The sequence below is a fragment of the Ananas comosus genome, linkage group 21 (assembly GCF_001540865.1).
Source record: "Ananas comosus cultivar F153 linkage group 21, ASM154086v1, whole genome shotgun sequence".
Taxonomy (NCBI): domain Eukaryota; kingdom Viridiplantae; phylum Streptophyta; class Magnoliopsida; order Poales; family Bromeliaceae; genus Ananas; species Ananas comosus.
This window is the reverse complement of record NC_033641.1, coordinates 8,652,558-8,663,194: the sequence shown is the minus strand read 5'-3', so window position 1 is coordinate 8,663,194 and position 10,637 is coordinate 8,652,558. Positions and strand designations below refer to the sequence as shown.

The window sequence follows — 10,637 nt, the reverse complement described above, 5'->3', positions numbered from 1 at the left end:
TTTTGAATTACTTATTTTAATTGACTCTTAGAAAATAAAAAAAAATTTTTTGAAGATTTCAATTTGTCCAAGTGTAGTTTAGGGTACTTCAACTTTATTATTATGTGGTATAAAAAGTTTTACTTTAATATTCTACAAAGTTTTTTTATATCACTGTAATAATCTGTTGCTAAATGGAATATCAAAATATTATAATTTACCAACACACAGTTAATATAAAAATAAATTTATATACTTTATAAATCACATAATAATAAAATATAACAATAACCAAATACAGATTTTTTAAATTTGTATCACTTTAGCCATCTTATTTTAAGATAAAATCAAAGGGTTCTAATTAAAGTTTGCATTTTTTTTTTCTAACAAAAAAATTACTCACCCCAAAAATTATATTATATATACTATTCTAAAAGCCGGAGAGTCCAGTTTTTTATTTTTGAAATATAAAAACATACAGAATTTATCTAAATAATATTAAACCATTTTAATTTGACTACTCAAATTTTCAAAATTTTATTTTTATTATTTAATTTTTCAATTTATTCTATATTTAAATCAAATAAAATTAGATTAAATATATCTAATATTGCATATAATCTAATTAAATTAAAATACTGAGTTAGTTAAATATTATGTAACTTTTAATTTCTTAAAAAAATAATAAAAATACTTTTTAGAAAAATTTCCCACGTGTGGACTTTTCTATTTCCCACCTCGCTGTCCGAAGAGAAAAGGCCACGTGGACGGTCCAGATCCAATCTGATCAAACTCTTGCCTCGGCTCACCCTCGCGGAGCCGCGACTCCGCCTCCGTTCCCGTTACTTCCTCCCCAAGACGGAGAAATCATTCCCTGCACCGGGTGTATCCGAACATATCATGCACCATCTCTGTAATATTATTTTTGCCCTTTTATAGGATTTTAGCATATTTTTTTACTTTGGGGAACTGTGATTCTAAAAAAATTATACTTAACAATTCTATAATAATTAAACAGAATTAAACTGAATGATAAAGAAACGTTATATTATATGATGATGCATGTTAATTATATTATTCTATAATCCCCAAAAACTATCACCTTATTATATTATTTAACTCTATATAGCAATAGGTAGTACTGTTAACGAGCAAAACACGAGTGAGTTGGGATCGGTTCACTTCTTTATTAAACGAGCCGAATATGAGCTGGCTTGTTATTAAAAAATTAGCTCATATTTAGTTTGTTTATTAACGAGCGAAACACAAGTTGGCTCATGAACAACAAATTTGATTGTTAGCCATGTGCCTGTTTTTGTATGAAAAAGTTAAAATAAAATTAAAAAAATTGAATTTCCATCTAATAATTAATATTTACAAAAAATAGGTTTGTTTATATTTAGGTTATATATATTCAAGTTAAATCAAACTAAACACGAATGAGTTGATCTCAACTCGTGTTCAGTTCGTTAAGATTTCAAGTTGAAAACTTTAGCTCATATTCGGCTCGTTTATTAAACAAACGATCGATTTCGAACACATTTCAAACCGAAGGCAAGTTGAATTGGCTCACGAACAGTGAGTTGAATTGCCAACGCTAGCAATAGAAAAAAAAAATAAAGCTACATAATAGTGAACTGTAACCTTTTGAACTATACTATTAAGGCGCTTTGGCTCTGTAATTAACGTTTTATGTTAAAAATGACTTTTTGTAGGACTAAATATTAGACAAAAATTATTTTTCAACTGTAATTTTTTTTTTATTATTTTTCTTTTCTATACGACTATATCGTTACTCAGAATGAAATAAAATATATTATTTTAGAAAGTAAAATCATGAACAAATTTTATTTGTGACTTATCGAAAGCGAATATATATATGTTCTAAAACCCAAAGTAAAAGTGCATTGAATCATTTATTTTCTGATTTTGAGACATCTTTTAATTAGGGTTTCAAACGTGCCGTGCACGGTGCACCGGGTGCATGGAATATACTCCGCTCCAAAGACTCCATCGCGAGCTTGCACTTGCAATTCCATTTCCTCCTCCGCTCTCTCTCTCTCTATCTCTACATTTTCTCTCTCTATATATATACGTATTCGCCATTACTAATCGCTCCCCTTCCCTTTTCCATTTCTCCTCTCTCTCTCTCTCTCTCTCTCTCTCTCTCCTCCTAAAACCCTAAACAAAATCTCACGTTCTCTCTCTCTCTCTCTCTCTCTAATCCGATTACGACCCCGCACCAGGGATCCGAATCCGCCGAATATTCCACTAGATCAAGCTATTCCGGTAATCTCTTTGTTTAATCTTTTACGACTAGCTTAGATGATCGAAAAAATAGCGTTGAAAATGATTAATCAGTGTGTATTTTTGGGTAGTTTATGATTAAACTGGTAAGGATGAAGTTTCTAAATCGTTATTTTGACTTTTGATTTCATTGAGATGTGGTTAGTTGTTGTTTTTGTTTTTAGGCTGCAATTTAGGTCTTAAATTTGTGTAAATTTGAGTAGAATATGGGATTTGTGATTAGATTTAGCAATATTTATGAACTTAAGAGAGGAAAATTGATTCAGGGAGGGTCATCTTGATCTCAATTGCAGAATCGAATGCTCTTTGGATATACTCGTTACTCAGACCTTTCTACTGATCCGAGCTTTGATGATTGAAAAATACTGTTGAAAAATGATTGATTAGTATGTTTTTTCTGCATATGTTCATGATTATACTGGTGAAGATGAAATGTTGGTATGGTTATTGTAACCTTTTGAATCCATTGCTAACTGTTTGATATTTCTTTTAGTGCAATAACGTGTTGAATTTGTGTTGTTTTGAGTAGAATAAGGAATTTGTGATTAGATTAGATTTATTATAATTTGTGACCTAAAGAGAGGAGAATTGATTCAGGGTGGAGCCCGGAAAAGTATGACAAAGTCTTTCCTTCGGCAAAGGTAGAAGACATCAATAATGGCTTCGAGGGTGATCATCAGGAGGAGGAAGTACCTCCTGGATCACATTAACACGCCAGTTCGATCAACTTCTACTCTCTCCAGTTTTGGGCATCGAAGTTTTGGTTATGAATCTTGTGATGTAGATAAAACGGTTGTTCGTCAAGTTCCTGAGCAGAGTTTGGGTGATTCAGATAATAGAAAAGAGAGGAGCATTGCCATAACAACCAAAGAGGATTTATTGGGATTTTCTTCTCGTGGGTTTCTTAGGAGCCCTTTGAATAGGATTTCTCTTTTGGGTTACGGGTATGGAAGGCAAGAATACGGTTTACCTTTGGGAGTCAGATATTTGCTTCAATCTGTGCGCACTGCAACAACTGCTACGGCTGGTCAACCTGATGTGGCTAGTGTCGAGGAGCCTAATGAGGATCAGAACCAGAAGCAGATGAAGGAGGCATCGCCGGAAGAATGTGATCAGGCTGTTGAAGGGCTGAGCTCTGCGAAAGCCAAAGCAAAGGCCAAGCAAGTGCAAGAGGTAGCTCAGAAGCCTGCTCAGTCGATAGTGCAGAGGTTTTGGGCAAGGCTTTTGGGAATTGGCCCTGCTTTGAGAGCAATTGCTTCTATGAGCAGGTCTTATTTCCTCTCCTTCTAATTGTTTAGTTTAAAAATCGACAGCTTCTTATGGACTTTTTAGAACTGCTGTAAGGTGTACTGCTATTTGATGGCGCACTGCTTGACTACTACCATTTGGAGAAGCACTATATACAACTTCCCCAACAGCTTTTTGCTACAACAGCAGTAGCTCCAAATTGGAGCTTCTTCTTTTGATCTGAGAATCTTATTTCAGTTTTTGATAGTAGCAGAAGCTTCATATTTTTTAGTTTGCTTAATACAATGCTAGAGATTTTACAGCTGAAAAATAAGTAGAAGCAAGGCAAAACAGGCACTCAGTTTCTATTTTAATGGCTGATTTACTTAATTATTACTAATCTTTTTTGTTATCTTAATGGTTTTGTTAAGGGCGGACTGGGCCGTGAAATTCCGCCATTGGAAGGATGAATTTGTCTCCACCTTGCAGCATTATTGGCTAGGTTTAAAACTACTTTGGGTAGATGTCAGGATTTCCTCAAGATTGTTGCTGAAACTTGCTAGTGGGAAGAGCCTTACAAGAAGAGAGCGGCAGCAGCTTACACGTACTACTGCTGATATATTCAGATTGGTCCCTTTTGCTGTTTTCATTATAGTTCCATTCATGGAATTCTTGCTGCCAGTGTTCCTCAAGTTGTTTCCGAACATGTTGCCGTCAACTTTTCAGGACAAGATGAAAGAACAGGTAGCAAATAATACCTGTATTAGCAGTCTAAAAGGTTGACTTGATTAAGAACTATCGACTAATTTTTGGTGTGATTCTTACATCACAGTCCATAACTTTCTTGTGGATGTCTTTTTTACTGATTCTGCAGGAGTTAGCAAAATCTGTCTTGATTCATCTTTTGACTCGGTCAATTATTTGCAATAGTGCACCTCAGCACTTACGTGCCGCGTGGCATAATTCTTTCCATTTCGCTTTGTCAGTTATTATTCATTTTTCTAGCTTTTTTCTTGACTTAATTTTATAGAAAATGTAACAACCAATTAGGATCATACCTTGATTGCAAGCTTTTTCATGTATATTTACCTTTTATGGCTCTTTGATGCTCCTTTCCAAAGGGTTCATGTTAGGTCTGTAACTGAACGCAAAAATCTCTCTTCTTTTTTGGTGCTTTCTTGCCTTGAAGTGGCGCTCTACACGGCATATTGTTAGGAAACATTCTTTGTTGACCGCAGCAACATAGTTTTTTTCTTGGGGTGTGTGTGTGTGTGTGTGTGTGTGTGTGTGTGTGTGTTCCCTGTCTCAGCTCTCTCAAGGTGCAAGGTTGTCTCACTTTGCTTTTTTAATTTTTAACTTTCAGGAAGCATTGAAGAGAAAACTAAAAGCAAGAATAGAATATGCAAAGTTTTTGCAAGACACAGTGAAAGAAATGGCAAAGGAAGTCCAAGTCTCCCGTAGTGGAGAAATCAAACAGACTGCTGAAGATCTTGATGAATTTTTGAACAAGGTATCAGCGCATCGAGTTTTATTTCCTGAGTTGTTTAACATGTTACTTGTCTTTTTGACTTTATACTTCTATGATCTAAAATATTCTGATTTGCAACTAGGTTAGGACTGGTGCCCGTGTTCCCAATGAAGAAATTTTGAACTTCGCTAAGTTGTTCAACGATGAACTAACTTTGGATAATATCAGCAGGTTGCTTTTATGCTGGTTAATTTATTGTAATTATTGTCCGTATCATTTTTATCCTCTTATAAGTTGTTTTCTTCAGGCCGCGATTGGTTAATATGTGTAAATATATGGGGATCCCACCATTTGGTACCGATAATTACTTACGCTTCATGCTTCGGAGAAAACTGGAAGAGTAAGTCAATTCATATAACCATCCCTCTCTACATGTTGGAAAAGGCTATTAAACTTAATATGGGCATATCAAAAGATGCTTTGTAACTCAGTGCAAAACCTTTTGAATATTGCACTTCTCTAGCTCACCGAGCGGTTGAGTTTGAATTTTAAACAAAGGCTTATAGAAGAATATAAAAATAGTACAAATTTTTCTATATGACGATATGCACCTACCTGTTTACCTTTACCTGAAGCAGTTTCTTGTCTTATAAATTATTATTGAGATATAAGGTGGGTCTGTAAATGTGTTTATGTCCAATTATAGCTAGGTATTTTGAATTGTGGAGTTTGATGTCTTGTTGACGCTGTACAAAATTCTAGAGTCAATTGACAGAAACATTGAGGATCATGCTATTAGTCTTGTAACACTCCTTATGAGGTGGTCTAGTTTTCCTATTAATCATTGTTAAGGACTTGAGAATTCTGGCTAACAAAATCTGGATGGTGGTGATTGCAAAAGTAGGACAAAGTTCTTGGCATGAAATTTATTAGTCTTTTAGATTGGTCTGCGCTTTGGAGATTTAAAATTAGTTTGGCAGTCAATAGAAGGGATCTTTATTTTTTTGAGCTTACTTTCCTTATGTGTGTGGTAACAATTGTTCTTTGATGTCTCGTGACATTTTCTATGATTGAAAGCTCTGTATAGCTGCTTGATTACACTTCAATATGAATTTTCCTTGCTGATGGTGGCAAAGCTTCTGCTTTTGGTTGTTGTATGGGAAGTTCTCGTATATATTTGAACTTCTGTTTTATTACTGAAATGAAAATTGCATCCTTACTAGTTCATAAACGCCTTTTATCTAGATCTCATATTATTGTCTTAGGGACTCGTCAGTTGGGAATAGTTGGGACCCCATAGAACAAATGGCTGCCTACAGGGATTACCTATAAAATGCTTATGAATGTTAGCCATGGAATTGTTATTCGGAATTATGCTCTACCTGAAGGAATATTCCTAAATGCTAGAAAGCAATCCCATTGTTTCCCAGTTCTCCCATGTTTGATGGGATAGTGGCAATATTTACTACTATCCCCACTCTGATCTCCAACATAACACTGTCTCAGGGATGTTAATTCAATTGTAAAAGATTAATAGTTTGTAAATGGTCTAGTTGGAGCCAGTTCTTCAGCTAGACCAAGTAATAGACTAAATTAGTAATTCACCAACAGCAAGTTAATTACATAACTAAATGCTTAAGTGCGATACACGAATTGTTGGATTATCCTCTTAATACTTCATTGATTTTAGTGTCTTTTAGTGTCTTACTCATGCAATTCAGCCATGTTGGAATTGTGATATTAGATCTCATGTTTGATGCTTCAGAGAGAATCGCTTTGCCTTTTTCCATCTCATACGTTTCTTTTCTTTCTTTCGTTGATAATTTGTATTTTCTTGCGTCTCCAATATATTCCCCTTAAGGCGTAACACACTTTGAACTTGTTTATACAGGATTAAGAAAGATGATAAACTGATCCAACTAGAGGGTGTAGAATCTCTTTCTGAGGAGGAACTTAGACAAGCTTGTCGGGAACGAGGCCATCTTGGGCTGCTATCTACGGAAGAGATGCGTCAACAGGTTTCTCCTCCTCCAGTCATGCTTTCGAAAGATAATTTCATTAGCAAGAATCCAGAGCCTTTGTTATGCGCATCACAACATTTTACCCGTCATTAGTAGAAAAAAGAAAAGATAATCTAGATATCAATATGCAGTCACAAGTATGAGTACTATCTATGCTGATCTTGTTACTGTAAATGTTGATTGACTCTAACCTCTTCAAAATAAAAATTAACAAGCAAATAAAAGTAACACTGGTTCAACTGAATTCTTTTTCTTATAGCCTTGGGCTGTTTTCTATGATTCAGTTGATACATTCCGCATCCTTTTTATTGCATTCATTTTCTTCTTCTGTGTGCTATCCCTATTAATGAGATGTTTTGCTAAGGACTTCTTTCTTTTACTATTTCCTCCAGCTTCGTGACTGGTTAGATTTGTCTCTTAATCATGCTGTGCCATCTTCTCTCCTTATACTCTCGAGGTAACTCTCTTTCACAGGACTACTTTTTGCGTAATATTGTTCATCATGCTCATTGTTGTGTGTCTATAACATTTTTTAGAGCATTCACTGTATCTGGGCGGTTGAAACCTGAGGAGGCTGTTGTGGCTACATTATCATCTCTACCAGATGAAGTTGTGGACACAGTTGGTACAGTTTTGCCGTCTGAGGATTCTGTTTCTGAGAGGAGGAGAAAATTGGAATTCCTCGAGATGCAGGAAGAGCTTATCAAGGTACTACATGGATTTTGTATTGTAGAAGCTCTATTTATTTTCACACATTCTAATATTGTCGTCTTCTTTGCTTTGTCCTTACGCATAAAAATTCTTATAGGAGGAAGAGAAAAAGCATGAGAAAGAAGAAAAAGCAAAACTCAAGGAACCTGAGATTAGTCGAGAGGATGTTGCCTTGAAGGAGATGACTGGGCCTACGGCTCGGGAAGCAGAGGAACTGGCGAAAGCAAAAACAATGGATATGAAAGAACAGCTCTGCAATATCAGTCGAGCATTGGCTGTTCTTGCTTCAGCATCTGTAAGATCTTAAGTTATTTTATGCTGTTTTTACCTGCCCTGGTTAGGTTTGAGATCAACAGTGACACTAAATCCTACCACAATCTCATTCTTGCAGTCTGTTAGTAAGGAAAGGCAGGAGTTTCTGAGCCTTGTAAACAAGGAGGTATGTCTTTGCAAATAATTGTCATAAATCAAAACTTTATGCATATTTACAAATTAGAACATGCAAAATGAAACTTGCTTTACTGATTTATTTGTTGATAAATGCAGATAGAACTGTATAATAAGATGCTGGAGAAAGAGGGTACAGATGGTGAAGAAGAGGCGAAGAAGGCATACATAGCTGCTAGAGAGAAGTCTGACCATGCAGCTGAGGTAGCTGCGGGAGACAAAGTCTCTTCGGCTTTAATCGATCGGGTAACAAACCCTTTCTTTCATCTGTGAATCAAGTCCTTTGTTGCAATGCTTTTCTCTAGTTCTCATTCTCACACTAGTTTTCTAGTTGTTTAGTTTTCAAACTTTCAATCAGTAAGCATGCATTTTACATTGGAAAGATATAATATGTTTGGGAGAGAGGAGTTTGAAATTAACTGGGGCCAATGTTGCTGGATATGTCCTAATACCTTCATAGAAAAGTTGCAATATTGGGATGAGTAGTTACACTATTGGTGCATGCATTTTACACTAATAATTGTTTAATTGTTCACATGAATCATGTGAGCATGCTACCCTTTCACTAGGGTGAAAATAGAAGTCCACCCCATCCAATCTCTGAATGCTTACAAAAGCATGGTGCAAGTGTCCAAATTATGTTTTGGAAGTTGAATTTCATTGGAAAGATATAATATTTTGCTCTTATATGAGCAATATCTTTTATGTTGCTTAGAGATTACATGATATGATTCATAGCTGGTTAAATACCCCTTTTTTGATGAATTACGTAAGTACTAGCTGTTTCTTTTATAGAAACACTGATTAGAGATCTCCGCTCTTCAGGTTGATGCCATGCTACAAGAATTAGAAAAGGAAATCGATGACGTGGATGCTAAAATTGGCAACCGTTGGCAACTGCTTGACAGGTAAGCGTCACTTCCATGCCTCCATTGATAGCTTGCTGTGTTGTGTACTGTGCCATCGATGATTGTATTACTTCTTGCAATGATTCCTTGTTAAAATTCTTAAGAGCGGCAGCAAAAGATGGTTAATTTGTAAAGCACTCTCACCGGCTTATTTGCTTCCTTCTTTCTGTTTCCTAATGAAATTTCATTCTTGCCAGTGTGATTCCCTTGGCTTCTTTCTACCTTCATTACTTCCGTGCTGAATCATGCAGATAAATCTTTCCATAGACAAACTAGACATTTGAAAATATTATGCACACAAGGACAAACCTAGAAGGAACAAGCATTTTTTTTTTTTTTTTTCCTTTTTTCCTGTTCCTTCTTCTGGTAGAAAATTTTCTCCTTTCTGGTTTTATACAATTTACATGATCTTCTTTTGATCGAAAAACCCTCTCTCTTTTTTTTCTGTATTTTTATGTTACTCGTGAGAACGATGGCGAGGAAAGGAATCTTTTGGTTAAGCTACTAATGTTTAGTAGTTCCTCTGTTGTTTCATTCAAGTTATCATGTGACCTATAGGTTAAGACAATGTAAGAAGATGCTAAGAGTGTATTGCAATGTTATAATCCGATTATGGGTAATCAGTAGTTCGAGACAACACAAGAAGTTACTAGTTTCTTATATGTGTAATTCCTTCATACTGCGAACCTTTCTCTTCTAGGGATCGTGACGGCAAAGTGACTCCGGAAGAGGTAGCTGCTGCAGCCATGTATCTAAAAGATACCATCGGAAAGGAGGGTGTCCAGGAACTCATCAGCAATCTTTCTAAAGATAAAGGTTCTTATCTCAACGCACTCGAACTCTTCTTTAATAAATACAAAAACCGCAAATATATCCGAACTTCGCATTTACTTTCTCCTCCAACCCTATATCTCTCTGTTCGACAACAGAAGGAAAGATCCTCGTGGAGGACATCGTGAAGTTGGCGTCGCAAACAGATGAAGCCAATGGAGAGGAGGCCGCACGAGTATAGAAGGCGAAGTATTTGATTATGTCTTAATCTTTATTTTGAAAGCAATAATTCTATAATTCTTTCTTACGAGAGGTTTGTAGCAATACAGCAAGGTCGAAATGCTGATGATCCTGCACTTCATTGTTGTAACGAACTCTACCACTTGCCGCCGGGACGATTCGTGATTTACAACGTACTGTAAAATTGTTTGATATGGTATGGTTTTTTCACCCCTAGTACTATGCTCCTCTCGTAGTACGAGTAATGTGACATTAGCTATATGCATTAGGATTTTCCCTTGATTTAGACAACTATGAATGAATTAAAGATCCATAGAGAGATCATACTTACAATATTTGTTTGGTGTGCTTTTCCATTTTTTTTTTTTCCCTCGTCTTCTTTGATCAAATTGAGAACGTTTGAAGATGAAATTAAAGCAAAGCTATCTGCACACCTATGCTTTGCATCCTAACTGGGTCGAGATTCACTTGTGTCGGCAATATTTTTTATTTTTAGTACTAAAATTTCATAGGACGTTTTCAAATTCTAGAATCATAGGGTGCATTTTTCATGAAAGA

At 35.6% G+C, this 10,637-nt stretch overlaps 1 protein-coding gene across 2 annotated transcripts; it reads left to right on the top strand.

Moving 5' to 3' along the window:
• On the top strand, positions 2,161-10,414 carry LOC109726507 (LETM1 and EF-hand domain-containing protein 1, mitochondrial-like). Of its 2 annotated transcripts, XM_020256122.1 has the most exons (16): positions 2,187-2,268; positions 2,692-2,724; positions 2,884-3,554; positions 3,945-4,257; positions 4,877-5,023; positions 5,124-5,212; positions 5,289-5,381; positions 6,873-6,999; positions 7,395-7,459; positions 7,539-7,710; positions 7,811-8,008; positions 8,105-8,152; positions 8,260-8,406; positions 8,986-9,068; positions 9,769-9,884; positions 9,998-10,414. In XM_020256122.1, the coding sequence occupies exons 3-16, from the start codon at positions 2,944-2,946 to the stop codon at positions 10,078-10,080; spliced, it is 2,292 nt and encodes a 763-aa protein (XP_020111711.1). In that variant the 5' UTR covers positions 2,187-2,268; positions 2,692-2,724; positions 2,884-2,943; the 3' UTR covers positions 10,081-10,414. The 2 variants fall into 2 exon arrangements, with proteins under 2 accessions (XP_020111710.1, XP_020111711.1); XM_020256121.1 differs by lacking the exon at positions 2,692-2,724 and having other exon boundaries at positions 2,161-2,268.

Bases quoted from the DNA above. Each gene is read 5' to 3' on its own strand.
- LOC109726507 (XM_020256121.1), top strand. From the start codon at position 2,944: ATGGCTTCGAGGGTGATCATCAGGAGGAGGAAGTACCTCCTGGATCAC. The intron at 7,000-7,394 runs GTTTCTCCTCCT...TATTTCCTCCAG, and splicing joins CGGAAGAGATGCGTCAACAG to CTTCGTGACTGGTTAGATTT. The intron at 9,069-9,768 runs GTAAGCGTCACT...TTTCTCTTCTAG, and splicing joins CGTTGGCAACTGCTTGACAG to GGATCGTGACGGCAAAGTGA.